General features: G+C 35.9%; 1 protein-coding gene across 1 annotated transcript in view; it reads right to left on the bottom strand.

Moving 5' to 3' along the window:
- The window catches only part of PUDP (pseudouridine 5'-phosphatase), a 61,751-nt gene that overhangs the window by 28,521 nt on the left and 9,757 nt on the right, over window positions 1-23,473 (bottom strand). The window contains exon 2 of the mRNA XM_084226292.1: window positions 12,713-12,931. Within this exon, the coding sequence (XP_084082418.1) occupies window positions 12,713-12,931 (219 nt within the window). The remainder of the gene's footprint in view (window positions 1-12,712; window positions 12,932-23,473) is intronic.

Here is a 23,473-nt window from a genome sequence, read left to right as displayed (position 1 = left end):
AGAACAAGCGTGGTTGTCTGGTCTTTATCAATTCCCAAGTGAAAATCTTCCATACCTGTAAAATGATTTCAGCTGTGCTTTTTGGCATTAATCCCAACTGTACGGGACACAGGATATTAATTTCAGGTAATTTAGGTTCAAGTAGAGTCCAGTGGTCTTTTGGCTCCTTAAAACAACTTGAGCACAATTCTTTTACATGTTCCAACTACATTAATTCTTATCCTATTTTTCATGCCTGGTTATATAAAAATAATCTTATTCCCTTCCTCCTGATCCACTGTCATCATTATGTCCAGTCTCCAATCTCTTAAACCATTCCTACTCTCTTAAACAGTTCCACTCCCTTAAACCATTCAACTGTTCCTACTTGTCCTTTGCCACCTCAGCACCTCTGATTTTTATTTCCCTTGTGATCAGCCATTCAATTCTATAAACAACCATGTTATCTGCCATACATTTTTCCCAAGTATAGTCATATGCCCATCTTTGACAAGCTGTAAGTACTACTGATAACAAAGTGTGTGGATTAGTGAATAGGTGCAGTAACTAATCTATCTATCTGGAAATAGCGCTTGTAGGTATAAGTCTCTGCAGATTTATCATTTATTCTCCAGAATCGAATCAAACAATTAATAACTGACATTTCCAGCTCCATGCTTATATTTGAAGATGGCCTTTAAATACATGCACTTCTGTAAGGTTAGATTTTGAGATGGACAGATACAACAAGCACTACTCTTCTTCTAAGGTCAATGCATCAGCTATTTAAAAGCCTTCTTATGCTCCATTAAGTGGTTATACTAAGCAAGTGCACTTTTTCCCAAATGATGCTACTATGTCCTCTCAGTAAAATATCATGTTAAATACAAGCCAGCTTTTTATTCCAGGTAGTTTATATCTTCATTCTGAATCATGCAAAGTAAGTCTATATTAAATTAATGGAAGCACTGATTCCTTAATGTAAAGCACTAGTATAAGCGTCTTTTCCCTAAAATAAAATGCATTCATTCTAAGGAATTTAATAAACTGGAATGTTTAGCAAGGCTAGCATACATAAGTGTTGTAACATAAAGCAGTCCAAAGATTACACAAGCAGAAGACTATTCCTATCTCCTACGCTCTTGCAGTAATATGGTTAGTTTTCTCTAAAGTTGTGCTCTTTTCAAATAGCTAATTTTCTTCAGTCCCACTGCATTACAGCTTCAGTTAATCTCTCACTGGGTATGCTTATTCTGTGTTTCTACTGGAGGTATCCAGCCAGAGAGAAGCACTGTTGCAGAAAGGTTATTTCTCCAGGGTTCTCTCTTGTATTCCTCAAGCACGTCATGATTTCAGTGTGTAAATGTGTATGCATGTGTGTTTGATTTCTCTTTTTGGCTTCCCTCACAACAAGGGAGCTAAAATGCAGTTTTAGCTAATATCTCCAGAGAGAAAATATTTACATTATTCAGGGAACATGCCACTTAAAAAATTATTATTTGCATACATGTAAATAGAGCAAGCTAGGAAAAAAAAATGCAGGGGGCAGATCAGCTGCCCAGAAAAAAAAATTAAACTGCATTTGGAAGAATAGCTAGCATAACTTGACAAGCTCAGAACAATAGCAGCTAAAAAATATTTTAATTTCAGGTTTGCTTCCCTCTTAGCAAAAGCTATAGATCAGGAAAATCCATTTTGTTTGCATCAATTACCACCAGTTTAGTTCTAGACACTTTGCCACCACATCAAATTACTGACACAATTATTTTACTAATTTGGTATATAATTCTTCATTAAGAAGATACTATCTTCCTTAGCATCTTTGTAATGATTTTTTTTTTTAAAAAAAACATCAACAGAAGGGGAATTGAGGAACTGCTTTAAAGATCTGTAAGAAACTTGCCCTGGAAAATACTGTGTCATTATATCTTCTATAGCTACAAAGCTTTTTCAATGAAGTGACAATCAAAACCAACCAATTCAAAACTCAATGGCTATGAAGAAGTATACTGAAAATTCCTATAAACTCCCTAACTTCTAACTCACTTGTGGCACCATGTAAGGGATCATGGCTCACCCATCCCAGAGGGACCCACCCCTCTGCTAGACTTCTTGGGACCCTCCACCTGTCCTCCTGAAAGCTTAGTAATGTACAGCAAGTATAAAAATTCAAGAAATATAAAAAAGAATAAGTATCTCTGTTTTTCCAGCATAAGAATACACTCCAAATGTGGCATGCAGGCAATAAATATGGCCACGGGCGATACGTATCTTATGCAGAACAAGATAAATTCTTCAAGTAGTTATAAAAAAAATTAGGTAAATACTGTATCTTTATACTATCTCTTTAAATAAGAAGTTTTAGATCAACACAGAACCTTAATATGTACTAACTACAACAGTTAAGCATCAGTGACTGTTGCACAGAAAAATTGGTGAAATTGTAAGAGGAGTTTTGTTACAGAAGCTACAAAGAAGGAGGATCAACTTTAAATGTCAGCATCCTAGAAACCCAATTAATCACAAATGTCAATGAAGTTATCAACTTTGAGGAAAAAAAGAAAACAAATTAAATGAACAGAAAGGACCTATTTCTTCTGAGACCACAGACACATTTAAAAGAAAGAGACTGGCTCTTTTGTTCTGAAACTTGCAGAAAAGCATATACATTATTTTATTTTTTTTTAAATGAACTTTTATTCCTCCATTAGACTCCAGATGTGGTGTTGTTCTCCTTAGATTCAGCTGATATCATGGTGACTAATACATTGGTTCAACTGACAAACTAAAAATAAGACTTATACTGAACAACAAAACCCTTGGGCTAACTGTCACATTTTCCTTCTAATTGACTAATACATACATGTACACCAAGAGTTCAGGAAACCAAATAATGTTAACACTGCAATGATCTAATGAGAATCCCTCTCTAACTTTTTACATGCTATTACAACACTGTTTTCGACATTATTCCTTTTGAGCTATCACATTTTATAATCAAATGACATTATTGATCATGAGGTGAAAATTAACAAGATGAAACTCATGAAAGCTAACTCAAATTGGTTGAAAGCAAAAGGGATTTTTATTTTCCTTTTAGCTTTATACAGACATCATGTCTGTGTCATGCACAATAGTTTAGAACAGTGAACAGCACATACATCTTTGCTACATTTTATTTTATATAAGTTCAAATTTTTGTACCATCCCTTTTCTTGTATGTATCTAACCCTGAACAAAACACTGTTTCTAATTTGTACCACTTCTGTATATACAGACTCAGATCTATTTCTTTTACAATGCTTTCAGTAAAGAAGGAAAGACTATAAAGCTCTTCTATTTTTTTTCAAATGTTAATTCATCTCCAACCAAACTTTCCTCTATGAACATGTTACAGTAGAATATAAGAATGTTTTTCAAGATAAACAGGAAAGTGATCTCCATGATAAACTGGGAAAACACGTGTGATAAGGAAGAGAACTATACACACCACTTCAGGACTGAACCCTAATTTCAGTTTCCTCTGTTCCCCAACTGAATGTCTCTTGTGTTGCATATGGGTAAAATCTTACACAAGGAAGGCCTTGGCTCAGGCCTGTTACTTTGGTTAACTAGAAAAGGACTGTGAGAAAGTGACTCAGCTGAGTTAGGGGCAGAAAAACAAGTAATGTAATCATGGCATGTTCACATTGTGGTGTATGGTGGTTGAATTATGTTTGTCATGATTTAAAAGTATGTAGCTGATTACTGCTAACTGGGCTAACTGCTTAAAAAGGTCTGCTTTTTTCAATAAAGCAGCTCTCCTTTGCAGCTGCCTGGGGACTCTGCATCACTAAGGACCCTTACTCTCCCACACTGGTGTTTATATTTCTGCTTGCATTTGATTTATTTGAAGGCATAACACCATCATACAGACAATCACACAGCAAGCTCTGACAGTACCTTAGCCTGAAAATCCACTGTTTGATGTCTTACTCACAGAGCCGAAGTCCTACAGTCTTCCAGCTTCAGGAAAACAGCTGGTTTGTGTACTGTCAGCACAGGGTGCAGGAGCACATAAATATTCAGACCTACACAGACAGCCCCCCCTGTCTTCTCTAATGTCTCAGTCCTAAAGAGATGAACATAAGCTATGTAAGGAAAATGCCCTTAAAAATGAACTTCACAAGACCTTTTCTCAAGAAAGTATACATTGCAAGTAGGACCATAATAAGTCAAACACCTAGAATTTATAAGGTAGATTCTATGAAACCTAAGCTTCAAAATTACATTACAGGATCTCCTGTATGGCTGAGAAGGCCTCAAATAAACAAGCAGTGGCATTTTCAGTGGAATATGCTTTCACAAACACCACAGTGTACTATACCCCTCTTGCCACTGCTTAGTTCTTCCCTGATTGGCACCTAGTTACCAATTACACTGATAAATAGTATTTTATCCACAATGCAATCTCAGAAAGAAAACCAAGAAATCAATAGGAAATAGAGAAATAGGAAATGTTTGTGTGTGTTGTTGCTCTTAATTTATCTGCAAGCTAGCATTCCCTGCTAGGAAGGACATATAGCAGACATATTCACATTTTTCCATGTGAAATAAAATCCAAACAGCTCACAGGGCTTTCAAATCTGCCCCAACCATCATACATAATATTCCTTTATAGTTTACAACTAATTTAGCTAAAGTGTAACCAACTGGAAAACAGGCTGGAAGAGAGAACCATCATATACAATAATACCTCATATTCTACTAAATGACCACTGTCCTTATTGCAGTGTGAGACATCTAATAAGCTAAGAAACAATACAGTATAGGATCACTTTAGTTCACGACAGTTAAAAAAAAAAAAAAGCCCATACAAACAAAAAAACAAAACACCATAAATACAGTATATTTCTTAACCTAATTAAATGCAAGCACCAAGGAGTCAATGGAATCAGGTTATATTGTGAAGTTTCCATAGATTATGTGTTTCCTTCAGATTCAAGTGGAAGTTCATATTAAATTATTACAGAAAGCAAAAGGCTACACACATGGAAATAATAAAAATTTTTTGCTAGGCTTACTATTCTGTGATTATTCTGTGTCTTTCTCTTCATAGTTGCTTTTTTTAGAAAGTAAATACATGCGAACTCTGAAAACTCAAAATAGAAAATGTGTGCTTTAGAAGTGATATGAAGATGGCTTACTATGTTCAAAAGCTTCTTCACACTTTAATTAGATTAATAAAAATACTACTTCTCATTTCATAGAATCCCAGAATAAGCTGACTTGGAAGAGTTCCACAAGGATCGAGTCCAAGAACCTTTACTCACATAGGCCTCAAATAGTTCTGATTGAAGTAACACGTTTAGTGCTACCCACTGCTACTAGGTATCCCTTGACATAGTTTTGGGGACTACAAAAATACTTCAGAAAAAGTGAGGTATTTAGGAAATTTTACAGATTGTCTTATCCCTCTCCCAGGTGGTTCCTGGTTATTTGGTAGAGTGATCCAGTTACAATCCTGTGTTATGTTTGTCTGTATTTTACAATCAGAGTAATTTGGTTGTCAGTTAATTTTCATTGTTAAAAAGATACTCATTCTCCTTATTTAAGTAAATTCTGAAGACCACTTTCCTTTGTACTATTTACTAATAAGTACTATTAGTCATATTTATTTTAATGTCAGCTGTAATTATAAGCCCAAGGAAATGTTTCTTTTCCAAAATTTTTATAAGAAATGTGGTGGCTTGAAAAAATAGAGTATGGAAATACATTACCTAGTTCTTTTTAACAGAGAACAAAAACTGTATTTCATGTGCAACCAGATCTTTTCTTATCTATATTTTATCTATACATGCTTATGCTTTCTTGGCAGGGGGAGTTGGGGGTGGTGGAACTTATTTATTTATTTAATCTGATTTCTTACTCTCATTCAAAAACACAATTGTTTTTGTTTTTATTTGCATATCATGTTTGACTAATCTGTTAATCTGCTGTCTCTTTTATTCTGTTTCCCTTTTCCTCTGCCGATGCAAATGTATGGTTTGTTTCTCTTTCCCTAGTATACCTTTGGAGCTTGTCTATACCATGTAGCCCATGCTAATACAACTACACATGCTAAGTCTTATAGCTGAGATGCAGCATATTCTGAAGAAGAAACAACATGGGCTACAGACTATTAAAAAGAGCACAGTATTATTCAACAGATTTTCAGACCTGTGCACTGAAATATTTGTTGGAAGAACCATACCGGTCACTATATTCTTTGCTCATGTAGTTTGTGCACAAATTCATAGAATGTTTTGCATTGGAAAGGACCTTGAAGATCATCTAGTTCCAACCCCCTGCCATGTGTGGGCTAACTTTTGTTAGGTCTTGTTTGCTCCAAGCCCCATCCAGACTGTCCTTGAAAACTTCCAGGGATGGAACATTCATAGCTTCTCTAGGCAATCTTTTCTGGTGCCCCACCACTCTCACAGAAAATAATTTCCTCCTAATATGTAAGCTAAACCTACTCCCTTTCAGCTGGAAGCCATTCCCCCTTGTCCCGTCACTACAAGCCCTTGTAAAAAGCCCTTGTCCAGATTTCTTATGAGATACCAAAAGGTGCTATCAGGTCTCCCTTAAGTCTTCTCTTCTCCAGGCAGAACAACCACTATTCTCTTAGCCTTCAAGGAGAGATGCTTCATTCTTCTGATCAGATCCATCACTGGTCCTCCTCTGAACTCGTCCCAACATGTGCACATCCTTCTCATGCTGGGTGCCCCACAGCTGGATGAAGCACTCCAGGTGGGGTTCAAAAAGAACAGAGTAGAAGGGCAGAATCACCTCCCTTGACCCACTGGCCCTGCTCCTTTGGATGCAGCGCAGTTCACAGTTGGCTTTCTGGGATGCAAGCACACATTGCCAGCTTGTGTTGAGCTTCTTGTCAATCAACACCCCCAAGCCTCTCTTGTTAGGGCTGCTCTCAATCCATTCTCTTCCCTGCCTGTATCGGTGCTTGGGATTACCTCAGCTCAGGTGCAGGACCTTGCACTTGGCCTTGTTGACCTACATGAGCTTTTCCTCGACACACCTCTCAAGCCTGTCCAAGTCCCGCTGGATGGCACCTCTTCCCTTCAGCATGCTGACTGGGCCACACAGCCCAGTATCATCAGCAAATCTGTCATGGGTGCACTCAACCCCACTGTCCATGTTTCCAAAAAAAAAGTTAAATGGCAATAGTCAAATACAACTTTGTGCTTGTCTCACATTCAGTACTCCTACACGTACATCCATCACAGCATTGCTCTTCATTCACCACTGTGTAGATACAGTTACTTTTCTACTCACACTAAGCAGCACAAGAACAGAGGACACCTGACCTCTGCGCCAAAATCAAGGCTCTTTAGACACACATATTCAAGTCCACTTCATTTTGCTGTAATGTTGCACAAAACAAGCTATCCAAGAAGAAAAGATTTACTGCTGAGAAAAGACTAAAGGAAACCAAAGTGGTCCATGCAGTGTTTAAACTAACTGTGCATACATTATGCATGTCTTGATAATTTATGTCCACTTGGTACACAAACGGAAATCTCAAGGATAAATATAGCTTGTGTATTAAAAAGACTACTCCTTTTTTCCAAAATCATTTACAGTTCCCACACTGAATGTGATATGTGGTAGAGCTTTTCAAGATTTCATCACTTTCTTTAATCAAAGAAAAATTAACATTTGCACACAGCTTTGTCACATCGATTAGATTTCTAACCAATTCAATGATAAGGAAATCCTTAAGTTCACAAAAACAAATCTATGGCAAGAAACCTCAGCAGCCTCTGAACACTAAGAGAAGTCAGCAAAACAAAACAACCTCACTTAGAAAAAGAAGATGCTGCTTGTTAACTTAAGTAATAAAATTATTTTAAAATAATTTGAATGAAGTTTGGTGTGCTACAACAATGGCAAACCCATCACCGATGTTATTAATTTTATACTCTTGCTCTCAGTCCTCAGGTGAAGTCAGGATTGCTGCTGTGAAGGTGAGAGTGTGACAGAGGTGGGGCTATCCCGTGCTTGGTTTAATTGCCAAGAATGCTTTAAATTGGTCAGCCCTGAACAGGCAGTTGGACTAGATGGCATTTGTTCGTCCCTTCCAATTGAAAGAGTTCTATTCTCTTCTAATTTTGCAATCTCATGAAACTATGGAAACACAGCTCTCAGATCAACCTGCTTATTTTTTATGACATACTGTTAAAAATGCTTTTTGCAATGGTATGGCATTCTTTCATTAAGCTACAAAAGTGGAGATGGAAACTACCAGTTACCCCCTCATTTTGGAAGGCCAGGACTATTAATAAGGAATTTTGTCTTCTCATCTTATTTCTCCCTAAAAATTATCAGAGTCCCTTCTGGTCAGAGAGACTTTTTATTCATCAAATCATTACTCATTTCAATCTGGACATACTGACACGTGCATGACCATAGAAGGAACATAAGTATTAAATTTTACGTAATTTAAAACCTGCATCAACTGTGTTGCTGATTTCCTGATAAAAGCATGTTTGGGATGCAGTCCTTTAGGACTTGATGTAAAGGTCAAATGTTTGATACCAGCCTAACAGGAAGCATCATTCCAAGTTTGCAGCTACTTGGCTAATCTCTGAGGGTTACAGGCTCACTGAGCCCAGCATGGACTCACTAGAGCTTCCTACCATTAAAATAAAAACAGCAAGGCAAAGAAGAGATCATGGTAGGAAGTCTGTTTAACTGTCAAGGGCACAACATGAATCAAGGAAGCAATGGTTAAGCAAACTAGACTTCCGGCTGTTCAAGAAAAAAGAAATTTGGAGTGAGTTGCCATTGACATTTAAACTGTTATCCCTTCTTCTCTTTTTGTGCTTTCTGACTGGCTTCATTTGGTACTGAAATTGAGGTATGAAATTATCTTCTCATGGCTGCAAAGGACAGTCAACTGTACTTAAACTGGAAAATAGTCTGCACATCACATTCCATGCTGGCTGAAGAGGAGATGCAACAACTAAATCCCAGTTATCATGAAAACGGTCCAGGAATGGAAAATGTCTGAAAGGCATACACAGCCACACAATCCTTAAAGATCTGTGCTTTGTGATAATGATGATGAGCCAAACCCCAGAGACTACAGTGAAAGAATAACAGTAGTTTCATAATCCTGACATGATTATAGCAACTGTTGGTAGTTGCATAATTTGGAGTTCAGTTTTTCTCAGTCTGTATATATGCTAGGTTTATGCAAAAGCAAACCTATATATGTATAGGTAAATATACATATGTATGGTTTTCTTCTGTTCTGCTTGTCATTCCCTCATCTTTTGACTAAGCACTTCTCTGCAACATAGAAACACTTCAAATGCATTTGCAGAAACAGAAAGCCTACTGCATTCCTCTTGTAGATAACAATGTCTGTACTGTGACAGAAATATTTAGAAAAGCAGCAGAGTGGCAGGCCTGTCATTTTTTAATTGTCATCTTGGATTAATTTCTTTCTATACTGAATCAAAATTACCATTCCTTAAGATTCTTTCAGAACTAAAAATAAATGTAACTGCGAAAAACTCCCAAATAGTTATCAGAAAATTAAACATTAGAAATGAGGATGATGCCTCTTCTTAAATGAAATTTATATTTTGACCACAGCCTGATGTATTGCAGCTTATCTGTCAGATTGGCCATACTGAAATAGCCCAAATTCTGTCTTCAGCCACTTAGGTCTCAGAGGTGTTGTACACTAAGTGGTATGCCTGTCATAGAGCCTGTGCCATGGTTTAACCTCACCAGGACACTAAGTACCACATAGCTTCTCACTTTGTGCATGTTCCTACCTGGTGAGTCAGGAAGAAGAATCAGGAAAAAAACAACCTGTCGGTTGAGATAAGAACAGATTAATAATAAAAACAAAGTAATAATGATAATATTAATACTACCAGTTTGTAGTATTTAGTATGTAGTTTGAAAGGGACAGGAGGAGAGAGAGATAAAATCTAAGAAGAGTGATGCACAATACAATTGCTCACCACCTGTTGACTGATGCCCAGACCACCCTCAAGCCACAGTTGGTCCCTCTCCTGGGTAACAACCCCAGTTTATATACTGGGCATGATGTGCTAGGTATGGAATATCCCTTTGGCCAGTTCAGATAAACTGTCTTGGCCATATTCCCTCCTGGCTCATTGTGCACCTATTCACTGGCAGATCATGAGAAAATGAAAAATCCTTGATTTGGGGTGAACACTAAAACATCAGTGTGTTATCAACTTCCTTCTTAGTACTAAATCAAAAACACAGCACTGCACCTGGTACTAAGAAGAAAATTAACTCTACCTCAGTCGGAACCAGGACAAGTTTCTAACTTGTCAGATGAAGAACTGCTTTGCCAGTTAAATAGTCATTCAACTTCCACACTATCCTTAGCCATCACTGACATACCTTTACTTGATTTAGGAATTTACAGTGCTATCATCTTTGGCTATCATCACAGTGCTAAGATCATGTGCATAGCTCATCCAGAAACAAGTGCCACTTTGTTTGAGCCACTTCTTCAAACATCATTGGCCACTGCTTAGCAGTGTTTTCCAGCAAATCAAATTTCAATCCAATATTTTTCAAAACTTTTAGAAATGGATTGAAAAATAGAATGTCACCTGTCTATTAACTGTCAAAGGATGACCAGAGACACAGCATTTTAGAGTACTCTTACACCATTAATATGACAATTAACTTTCACTTTCCTGTATTTATCGGTAACCATCTCAAAGATCAGTTTAGTCAGAGAACAATGGTAAACTCAAAACATTACCACAATCTTACATCTTGCACAACACGTTCAAGAAGTCCATTCTTAATTCAACAACATTAAGTGACTTTAGAATAAATCCACAATCCATTAATAAAATTCCTCAAAAGATACAAAAAGACAGAATTGGATTAAAAAACCTGGTTAACTGGAGAACAGTTCTTAATAAACTGAATAGTAAGTAACTGGAGACATTTTCCTCTAGCTTATTAGCTGGCATCAACCTGGTTTCCCAAATTTCATGGCAATTCAGCTTGTATCCTAGTTCACATCAATTCTGCTTTAGAATATGGACTGAAAAAAGTTATCATGTGTATTTAGTTGAACTGAAAAGAAGATCAGTTGAACAGTTTTGGTGATGATTAAAATGTTTACTTGCTTCTCCTAGTACAAATTTGGCTTGCTTCATCCATAATATTCCAGCTTCAATGAGGACAAAATTCACTTCTTGAAGGCAGGAACAGTAGAAAACTTCATGTTTCCTTTGGCTTATCTGTTCCATAACCCTTCTAACTCTGTTCAAGCTATCTCAGCTACATTATCACAGCTTTCAGCCGGCATGGAGTACCTCCTCTGTGCTACCTAACATTTTACCCAGTCTGTTCATCTGGCATTTTCTAAACCCATACAGGGTTTTTTTGTTTGGCTTGCAAAAGACATATTTGAAAAATCAGTCCCAGAAGCTTGAGATGAAAACCAAAAAATGCATCAATCCAACTTTCTTGTTTTCTGGAAAGTTTAACAAGGCTACAGTCTCAGGTGGATATATAAGTGAGAGAGATGCAATTTGAAAAATCTTTCCTATAAAAGACATTAGTTCTCACTCTTAATTATCTCTCTAAGTTGGACATAAAATATACAAAAGCTTTTTAAACTGCAGAAAAAATACTTTTTATTTTTACTTGTTACTTATTCCTAACATATCGCATATTTTTAACTTTCATCTTCTTAATGCATTATAAAACTAGGTATAAAAAGTTGCTCTAAAAATTAAAATATTAATGGGCTGTAGAAATTGTCAGAACAAACGAGCACACATTCAAAGAGAAAAAGTGATAACTGTTAAACATGTACAGTGACATGCAGTTATTTCACTTCTAATACTTTTTTTATAGTCCTCTCCTTCTGTTTTTGTTTTTTTTTCTCATCATAATTTATTGATACTTGCTCCATAAAGTTTAACACTGTACATAAAATTAGCAGCAATCCTAGATTTAGGTCCTGATAGTGTTGCATGGCTGAAGATTTCTCTCTAAGCATTTCAAATCTAAATGTAATTCAATACAAAAGAATGTATACACATTACAGGTAAGGTTGGTCCTCATGCTTATCTTGAGTTACCTCGTTGAAGCTACTCGCTTGAGCATCCCACATAATCACTGGTAAAACACATATCTTCAGAAGGTAAGGAAATTCCCCTGTCTTAGGATAACCTGAAAAACCCTCCTTTTCCACTGACACACTCAGATGCTGTACTTGAATTACAATTTTTGGGTTAGGTGAGAGTAATTCCAACAGAAAGAACCCATGGGCACACATACTTTTATATGTGCAGGCAAATGCGTCTGTGCTTAACAAAGTCAGACTGTGCTCATAGCCACATAAAACACAGCTGCCAAAAACAGTTGCAAAAAATGTCTAGTTTACCAAACAGAATTCATGCACACGTATCTAGTCTTTTTTGTTCTTTTAAAACATGTAAAAAAGCTTTTCTCTAAGTAAACAGGGCAAAAAAAAATTCTGTCAACTTTAATAGGTAAAATGTCCTTTTAAACAGGTAAATAAAAGGTAGATTTAGTAAATTTTCTAAAACAAGAGCAATGAAACATAATCTGTAAGAGTGACTGCTTTATGGAAGGCAGCTTACAATCTTCTACCTAGATCAGCATTTAAGTAATTCCATAAAGAGCTTATAACTGCTGCAAAGAAACATACCTGGCATCAACCCAGCCGTATGGAATACCTTCTCCAGCATCGTTTTACTTTCATTGAATAACTCTTCTTTGGTTATTGGAAGATCTAGAAGATCTCGAATAATCCCTGCTGCTTCTGGGGCTTGTCTACCTAGAACCTTGGATCTCACATCCCAGCTATAGCTCTTTCCATAACGCCCACAGATCTCTTCATACACTTTTGAATAGAGAATCTCAGTATCTGAAAAAAAAAAAGAAAAAAAGACATTTAAACCTATGTACAAACAAGTAGGCACCTGGTCTTGCTAAGAGACCACATAAAAGGTCAGAGCATGAACTGCCAGAATCCAGAGGGCCTGGAGCAGAGTGGATAAAATGCCTCTCTTTATTTGCAGGAGGGAACCAAGGCTTCTACCATCACCTCAGAGGTACCCAGGTTTTTCAAGCTGTAATTTCTGCATATAAGAAAATGTATCTTAGGGTCTCAACAAACAACTATCTGGATCTGCTCTTTCATCACCTTTCTTCACTATCCAAGTTAGCAAGCAGTGTCTTAATTTAAATACTCTATTTATGCTTTTCATGATAAAGAAAAAAAAGGAAGGAAGGAAATCTGGTACTTCGGGGAGATGCCATTACATATTCCATGTAAATTGAAAAAAGAAAAAAGATTTAATTATTTAAGAATGTCTTTAAGAGGAAGCTTCTAAGTGCCTTCAAAGATATTATGGTCATTATTACAGAGCTGCTGGCACCACTGCATTTACAAGAGATTACTCAAGCAAAATACACTCACTTGTATTTCCCGCGGATTTCAGACAAGAGCAAACTTCAGATTGAATTTTGGCAGTGATACTATGAGCTTATGTGTCAAAGGTGGTTTTAGGTTTAAAGCTATTTTTTTAATACAAACAAACAATTCATTCTTTCCTTCCCTCTTCCCCCTACGCATTTTTGAAAAAGAAGATCACTAACATTGATTTTAACACTAATATGGGGATGACATGTACTTCCAGCTCTTGTCTTCATTTCAGCAAAGATCTCTAACACTGGCTTTTCTACCAGTGTGTTTATGTTTTTAAATAGTCTCTGAAAAGTAACCTATTGCTGTTAACCATGCTTTAATTTCCTTCTCATGCATGTCTCTGCCTTCTGTATCTCTAAAGATATGTCTATTACTGTCATTTTAGAAATAAAAGGCAGAAGCAAGGACTGAAAGAAATTGCTCTTATGAGATTTATTTAGAGAAACTAGGGACTTCACTTATCAACATGTCCTTTATTTTTAATGGAGATAATAAAATAATGAAATTATTCATGTGGATATTGTGTCAGTTTCTGAGTACATAAGAATTATGCAGGAGTGATTAAACGTTAAGCTTTAACAAAGATACTAAGAAGAACAGAGTCTGAAGAAAGAAGCACAGAGCCCATGACTACAACAGATGCCAAGACCTTCCCTGCAGTCTGACAGACACTCCCTACTTCACCACAGATGAGTCTCATCTGAAAGCAAATGAGAAACACAGGGGCCATTTCACCATCATGTAAACCTACAGCAGTGCAGAATAGATTCTCTGCCACCTGTCAGTGCTCTAGTCTCAGCAACTAGAGAGGATGTTGGGCCAAAAGATCAGATGAAGACCCAACATACTTGTCTGGAATGTTTAACAGAGCACCAAAGGGTTCACAAAAAACTCTTACCTTAAAAATTGAGGCAAAAAACCCTGTACCGCTCTTTGTAAATGCTCCTCAAACAACTACACATAAGGGAAAAAAATTACAAGGGATCTTGGAGACTCCTCAAACACACAGGAAAGCCATTACAACAGACACAGGCAAATGGGCTCTGAAAAGTGTTAAGCTGGCTGACACAAGAAAGGAGCAAAGAAAAGAGAACAATAACATAAATTCCTCAATTTTGCTTGAAAATGCCAGCTAGTACTCTCTTTTTTTTTTTTTAATAAACTAGTTTTTCTTCTATATCTCAGACTCATCAGGTGAAGGACATAAAATTCTTATCCTAAGTTTAAATTTGAAACTGAAAACCAGTCCTCATCCTATTAAATAGTACAAGCTAAGCAGAATTAAAACAAAACAAGGAAACAAAAATTCTAGAACATGAAAATTTTCCTATGGGTCTCCACAACAATTACATGTTAATCTATTTGAAGTGAACGGTTCAACTTTATAGCTAAATATACTACTTTATTAGTTTTCTGCATTTTAAATATTACATAGCTGATTTGTGAATTAAATTTTATTTATTTTCCTTAAAAAAATCAACATGATTTTGATTTTTATGAGTAGATAACAAAAGCATGGATTTAGGCATTTTACTTGCTGAAATAGGTATGTTTCACTGCAGCACATTAATAAAATCTGAAATCTGAGGGAAAAAAATTATGTACATATACAGTATAATATCCAACTGGAATCTGAGAACATCCCTGCTGATAAAGCTGCATTTCTACATGCATGCTTAACAGATAAAGACATATTTCTTTTGATTGAAGACAAAAGAAGATCTATATGTTTCCTTAATAATTAAAGAGCATTACATGAATACTAAATAATTATAGACTTCAAGATTTCTTATTCCTATTGGGAAGGAGCAATCTCAAAGAAAAAGGCAGGCTAGCTTTTTCACCATTGTAACAAGAAATAACCACACAAAGTTCAAAGGATTGATCAGACTTTAAATATATCAGTGAAGCATAATTTCATACTGCTATAAATCTACTATACAAAACAAACTATACCTAGCTCCCACACATAATAAAACCCACTGATTAAATGACACAAGCAAAAAGAATTAGAAGTTCAACTCAAGTGCCTAATTACAAGCACTTTACTGGTATTTACTCTGGTATGTCGAAGACATCCACACACATCTAATGTTAAAAAGGCAATCTGGGCATGACTCACACTTCCTGGCATAAGCAGCCAGATGATGCCCTACTACCATATTTCAGCAAATGAGTCCAGCCCCAGCTGCTAGCTTCCATCAGGAACATAAACTGAGAACACAGCAGGACATATGTGGCAGTGGACTGTTCTAATAATGGAAAGGAAAAGCAAGAATTCTTAGCTCCTGCAATTTTGAGTAAGTTGAAAAAAGTTTTCAAAATACTCTTTTTATCTTTAGCTCTCATCTCCTGAAATATCTTTTACATGGACATTATCAGCACAATGTACTGTTCATCTGCTTTCTACATTTCACTGGGAATGAGTAATAGTCATTCCCTAGTCACATATCATCTTCTAGTCATTTTTATAGTGACCCCTCTTCAATATAGAAGCACAGTCAGCTCCACTGGTGTTGTTTAGAGTGTGTAAAAGCCAGCCACAATAAATACAAAAAGCGACCAAAAATGACAGAGGTGCTGGATTACTCAGTTTGTGATCTGGCACAAAAATATGCTGACATGTATTCAGGAAGACCTGCAGGTCACTTGGAAACACACCACAGTGAATATATGAAGTGCATGATCTGCTCGAATCACTGCAGAGTCACAATTAGATGAGCAGATCTACCTAGGCTGGGGGTACAGCAAACATGAAACAGTATGTAAGGCTCATGTTTGTCACTTACACATAAAGACAGTTTAAGAAAGAAAATTATGACTTCATGAATACAGAAATTAATTTTTTTAGAAGGTTATACATCTTCTAATTGAATATTACGTTATTGTTATTCTAAAATAACCTCTCGTTTATCAAGTAGATAAGATTAGTAGGCATGAAACCTCCTTTTAGCCATAGCTCATCTTAATCACTGGTTTTGAGTTCTTTGTTTGAATAACCCATTTTTAAAAATAAACAATCTGTAGCAGACAACTATCTTGCAAGTTGTGTCAATAGGTCAGTTTTGCACTTCTCCCTCAACATTCTTCCATTCACACTTTCATTACTATGAAAGCTAGTTTAAAAATGTATGACTATGGTCGCCCATGATTGCAACAGAAATTACCTTTTACATAATAGCCTAACTGTTAGAGCACTAGTTCAGAAAACAAAACTCTTTCAATCCATCCTAAGGGCCTAAGGCTGTTTTTCTAACATACCCTGACATTTTTAATGCTACTATGTTATGTACATATATACACTTGTATACAGATAACCCATATATATGCTTGTACACATATATATAAAGCATACAGGCCTTTATTTTCATATATTTACTTTTATATGGTGTATATGTAGAATTGTGTTTTACAGGCAAAAGTGTCCTTTAAAGAATGAAACTCAGGATGAGTACTAGCCAATGAATACAAATCAACCTGGAGCCTCTTTACTTCAGGGCTCATTAAAGGAATGTAGTTCAAAATGCTTAGCATTGAAAGTACACAAGGGAAAGGAATGTTCGTTCTTTATTGTAGTATTCCCCATTCCTTCCATGAACTTGTTTCAGAAGAAAAATGAAATCTAAATTTATCATCTTAGACATACCCACTTCACTGCCACAGGTGGAAATAAGCACTGTTTTCACACATGCTGAAGTGAAACATTCGAGCCATGCCTAAATGTCAAGCCTCATGTACCCAGCCAGGCAAACTGAACCTAAAGGCAGTCTGGACCACCAAACCAAGGGAAATGCTGCTGTCATATTCATGTCTTGTACCTTTCCACTCTCACAACCAGTACCACTTAAATTCATCTTACTGTTCCCTGGAAATTAAAGGAACATGAAGTATCTATTAAAATAAACATTAAGCACCAAATAATGGCTACTTCAAAATCATAAGCTACTTACAAAGAACAAGTTATTTAGTAAACCATTTTACATGATTGATAAACTATAACTTCCAAAGATAGAGAAAAAAATAATTACTGAAAATTAAAATTACTGCTTCCAATTTAACTGAGTAATGATTTGTAAACCATTACATTTTTGATTAGCACTTAGAAAAACTCACTGAAAAGATCCATTATTCATTTTAGTAAGACTGTTCTGGAGGTTTCATTTTTGCAAATCTACTTCTTATTTTCTCTTGTACTTGAATGTTAATATACTCCAAGGTAGACAAACATGTTGCATTGTGATTACTTTACTAAGTCCAGAGAAACACATTACTTACTACTGGCTAATTCAGTGCTGTCTGTCTGTTTGCCCTTCTCTGAGAGATCCTACCATGAATTCAAGTGATTGCTAACAGGTTTAAAAAGGAAGTAAATTTGATTCTCAAACAGCAGCTGCATGAAACTGTTCCCAAATGAGTATCATGTATTTCCTCCTGTGGGCTTATATTACTAGGAGAATTTTTCAATGGCAGCTACAGAGGAAGCCAATTTCTCATTTTATATGCAGAGAAACATGGTACTTCTATGGGGAGAGGAAGAAACTTCTGAAGAAATTCAAAAGGCTTTTAGTTTACATTAATACAGCAGACCTATCTTAATGCTATCTTGTATTCATATATATACCTTATCCTTCTTTTTTAATGCCACAGTGAAGTGAAAGAAATAGTTCACAAATAAAGCATGCAAACTTTTTCACTGTGGAGCTGTAAACAATAATCTGGCACCAATGCAAAACACATGAAAACGTAAAGAGAAGTCTATATTTAAATTCCAGAGCATGAGCCAGAGACAAGTTCTAACTGAGTCTTAGATCAAATACAGCCTGTAGCCCAGAGAAAGACCACCCAAAGTTAGAACTGTCACAAATTATGGTCTTTTTGTTTCCCAAAACCATTGGTAAAAGCACAGAAATACTGGAAGAGTGCAATTTGCTTTAGAATATAGTCAGCTTGCTTAAGATTGTCAGGATGAAATAAAACTTATACTTGGCCATAGAAACTTTTAACTAAGCCTTATTGAACCCAGTGAGAGATAGGTACATAAACCATAGAATGGATTGGGTTAAAAGGGACCCTTCAAATACAACCTATTCCAATCCCCTTGACAGGGGCAGGGACACCTTTCACTAGATCAGGTTGCTCATAGCCCTATCCAGCACACAATGCTTTTGTGTTTCTGAGCTAAAATACCATTTGTACTCCAGAACCTGAGTCACAGGCTGGCAGATGCTGTGCACTGAGAACACCTCATGGCAAAAAGAATGTGTATTCACAGGAAATTAGACCAGTCACTAAAGTGCAGTCATACGCTATCAGTACTAGGTCCTTGTAACAATATTCCCCAACAAACTGCCACTTACAGAGTTTAGTACACAATAACAGATTTTTAACAGCATTCATTTTCTTCATGAGTATTTACACACTAATTCTCAGTCCTTATGCTGAAAAGCTGCATTGTTTTCCTCCCAGTATGTATCTGAAATTTTGCTGAAAAGCTTTAGCCTCTCTGCATACGTTTTAGTCTAGCTAGTAATACTAGTATAGAATTTACACTAGTTATTTTTTAATATTAATTCTAATATTATTACTAATATTAATTCTACTGTTCTATAAATAGAACTACAATTAGTATAACTAAAAGTTGACTGAGTAAACTTTCATTAACTGGAAAATCTTACCAGAATATTTTAAGTTAGCCTTCTGTCATGAAAATTATTGCCCAAAATTTCTACCTCTGATCATATAAAATCTCTACTTAATATGGCAGATGCAGATTGATTAGGAAGCCTGAAAAACAAGAGCAAATAGCATCAACTACAGTTCAAGTAAGACATAGAAGAAAACATTTCAAAATTAAATACTTGATGCAAAATACCTGTGAAAGGATTTCAAATCATCTCAGTTTGAAACCACCCCAGGGACATTCATCTGCAAAAAACTTCATCAACCTCCATGCTGCTGTAAGGATTTACAAGTTATGATTGCCTGCCTCAAACACTGTTACCACTGAAGGACTTTGCCCATTGTGGCAAACTGTGTAAAGAAGGAAATGCTCATCTGCAACCACTGAAGGTGTCTCCCCCCAAATATACCTGCATTGATTCCTGGAACTTGGACTGTAAATTAAGCCACCTGACAGGAACTTGAGAAAAGATAAAGGTGGTACTGTTGTCTAAATGTTATCTCAGACTAGAGGGAGGTAAAAGAAGCTGGAGGAGAAGAATAAATCACTGATAATGGACAAGGAAAACCAACTGAGCAACACTGCTAAAATCAGCTCAGACTAAATCCAGCAGGGGGAGATCAGAACCCACTGACTCAAGAAACCCCCTGACTCAAAACTCAGAAAGACTGAGCATGGGATTAATTAGCATTAGAAGGGAGGGAATCATTTAACCAATAGAGTAAGAGAACTATGAAGCAAATGAACACCAATTCCTTTGTTTGCTAAAAATGTATAAATCGTGAAAAGTGAAAATTTCTCAACAGCTTTGGGACCCTCACCACCAAGAAGTCCAGGGTGAAGAAGGACCAGTGGGATGCTGCTGGATCCATGGGTGATGACTATATTCTGCTTAATCTGTCTGTCAGTCTGTCTGTCTCTCCCTCTCTTTTTTTATCTTTCTACGTCACATTTTACTGTTCAACAAAATCCATACTATTGATTTGGGCATATGATCCTGCTTGCACCTTAATTCAGATAGAGGCATCTCTCAATAATGAGATCCTAAAAGCTGCACACAATTATATTATTGTAGTAGAAATGACATAGACAACACTTAAAAGTCTGGCACATGTCAGGTACCTGAAGACTGAAGTACTGGATCCAGCGCCCACTTTCAAGTAAAATATTTTAGTTTTTAAAGCTTTTCTGAGAATGTCCTTTTCTTGGCAAAGAGAAGATGATGAGGAAATGTTAACTTCCATGCTGGAGTCAAACTATCCTTGTATTATTTTAGCACATTATGAAAACTTTAAGTAGCATAAGGTCTTCAAACATCAAAATGCATTTAACCTAAATACTACTATCTCTTGTTTAAAATGGGAAAAATAGAACAGTATCAGGGATGTTTTATAAGAAGACATAAAACTTATATACAGTACAATCCTGAAAGAATACTGTAATCACAAAAAGGTTCAGAGAGAGAATCTCACTAACATGTCAGTGAACCCAATTCACATGAGGACCACAGGAGAAATGGAAACCTGGAAGGAGACTCTCTGACAGGAGCTATTAGGGTTATATTTTTAGGTATCTCAAAGGGGAGAGGCCAAATCTTTTTTTGCTAGAGAGTGGTTCTGGGCATAATGGAAATATTACGTTATGACTTATTTTAAGTGTGGCAACTTAGAGTTACAAGAAACACTGCTGTGTATCCTACTAAATGAAATTTAAAAAAAATGTGTTCAGAGACTCAAAGAATGCAAGAAATTTCAGTCCATCATTTCATTCTTCCATATGAGTAATGTGATAAAAATAAAAAGAGATACTGAGAATTGAACTAGAAGTCATTCCACTTTCCCTCAATCTTTCTTTCCTTCAGCCTCAGTTCTGCAAGCTGAGGTCAGAGTTTACATCTTGAGACACGAACAGCTTCACTCTCCAGTGGCTGAAATTTAATAAGCCTGACACAGGAGTTACTACGCTGGGGTGTTCTTAGTTTTACTGTAACATTGCTTGCAGAAGACAGGCTGGGAAATTATATGCTCAATAAGCAGATAGATTTTTTTACTTCATTTACAAAAATAGCATAAACTTCCTTCACTCTATCTAAAAACTAAAGAAGGAAAAAAAAATTCAATACCTTTTCTCCCACAACCAGTAAAAGGAAAAGAGTCTGATTTATTTGCTGAATACATTCAACTGAGCCACTAAACTTAATAATTTTTAGATAAAAGTCCTATACTTTTTGACTGATTGTTTTTAAACTGCTAGAACACATCCTAGGCATATAGTTAGAGCTGCATAATCAGTTAAACAGGGTAACTTACATGTTTCCTAAATGTAAGGAAAAAATGAGGTGTACAAGCTCAATAATAATAAAACAGCTGATCACCCAAAGACCTTCCTTTTCTGGAAGAGTTGCATACACTCTAGGCCACATCTTTCTAACAACCTCTGGGTAGTTTTCAAAGAGATTAAAAACTTTGCACAAAAATGCAAACGTGGTAATTCATCAACGAGCAGAAATACCTTTTTTTCTTCTATTTTCTGAAAAGCAAATCTAACTATTAATAAAAGAATCCAATTGTATAGAACATTGCAATCAGAGAAAAGAGAACTACACACTGCTGACTACACGCTGCTGATGACAGCTGCTGTCTACACTCTCTAATACAAAGGGTTGCTTTAGTCATTGACCTTGTCATAAGCAAAAAGATTGGAGATTTTCTCCTTGTGTTGGGTTGACACAGACCATGGTGGTATTGCTACAGGGCTATCGGGCTCTCATAATTTCTCTTATGAACTCATATTCTATACAACTTTAAAATTTTTTCACTTACAAATAAAATTGAAATTACACAAAGAAAATAAAGCTGTTTTCTTCAGGAGAGGGATTTTTTCTTCACAGTACTCCCTACCCTAATTATTAATTATAGAAAATCTAGCATGTCTCTTGAGATTTTAACTCCCTACACTGGACTCACAGAGGAGCTTAAGTAGTTCTTGAACTGGAAATAGGAAGCATTTACACTGTCAGTATTAAAGCGATTAAATTGCATCATCATCATCATTATTCTGTGAAAAAATAATTTCTTTGGTAGTCTGCAATTGTTTCCAAGGCTTCACTATAGACAATTACAGTGGATAATAAATTTTCCAAAAATAAACTGTCATTAGGTACAGTTATACAATAGCTGTAATCATAGATAATTGTAAATTATTTTGTTGAATATATGATTTATGCTTCTGGGCTTACATTATCAATACCACTTTTTTGTGAATTGAAGGAAGGGAGTAGCTACTGTTATATAAACAGAACTACAGGATATTGTAACCAATTCCTTTACTTCTAGCCGTGGAAAGTCCAGTACCTGTAAGGTACTCCATATTACACCTATCCTACATCGCCTAGATATTGGGCACTTTGTAACCAGTCATAAATACAATCTTTCTGAATTATGTACTTATATGATGCTCTCCTCTAAGAAAAAGAATGGCATAAAGAACATGGGGTTTGGGAAAAGTTATTTATATGAATTATCAAATCAGCTGCCAAGTCAAGATGACTCAGATAAAATGAGAATTTCAAGATGGTAGTGAGAATAATTTCTAGGAAAATCATATCAAATCTCAAGGGTTTTTTTAACCTAAGAACTTAAAATTTTATCTTGTTACTGTTAAATCCATACACTCACTATCTGCTCTTTAAAACAAGTTGCAAAAGAAAAGGGAATAGTTCACTTCCATTTTGAAAAAAGCAAAGCCATGAAAAACAGTAAACTATGCAAAATGAACTCTGAATCAAGCATTCCAAGGAATTAAATTTTGCAATATTCTAGATTTTGCAATCAACTGACATATAAAACATTTGACATTTTAGAACACACAAAACCAGAACAGCAATACTCCTTCTTGCTCTTTACTCCTAGATGCCTTCATCCATGAAAAACAAAAACATTTAAATTATAAATGGTAAAAGGATAAATATAATAAAAATATGATCTACAACAATAATAACAGTGAAAGTTATTAGGCAGCAGAATAGCAATTAGATAGGCTACAATACCTTAGTGGCCCAAATATTTTCATTTTCCCGAGACATGTTTCCCATGAAACACTGTTTTTAATTTTTAAAGACTAGAAATTTATTATATTGTGATAAGCTCTTTATGGCTCCATCTCCCCTGAGCCATAAAGCAAAGAACATTTTGTTAGTCCAGTAGTAATATAATGCTATAGAGAAGACTCAGTCCTAGCATGAAAAGATCCACCATTTAACATGGTGTAAGTTTTTGTAATAATGATCTTGTAACAGA

The sequence above is a fragment of the Fringilla coelebs genome (assembly GCF_963513975.1).
Source record: "Fringilla coelebs genome assembly, chromosome: 2".
NCBI lineage: Eukaryota > Metazoa > Chordata > Aves > Passeriformes > Fringillidae > Fringilla > Fringilla coelebs.
The sequence above is the reverse complement of the archived record's forward strand: the minus strand, read 5'-3'. Positions and strand labels throughout refer to the sequence as shown.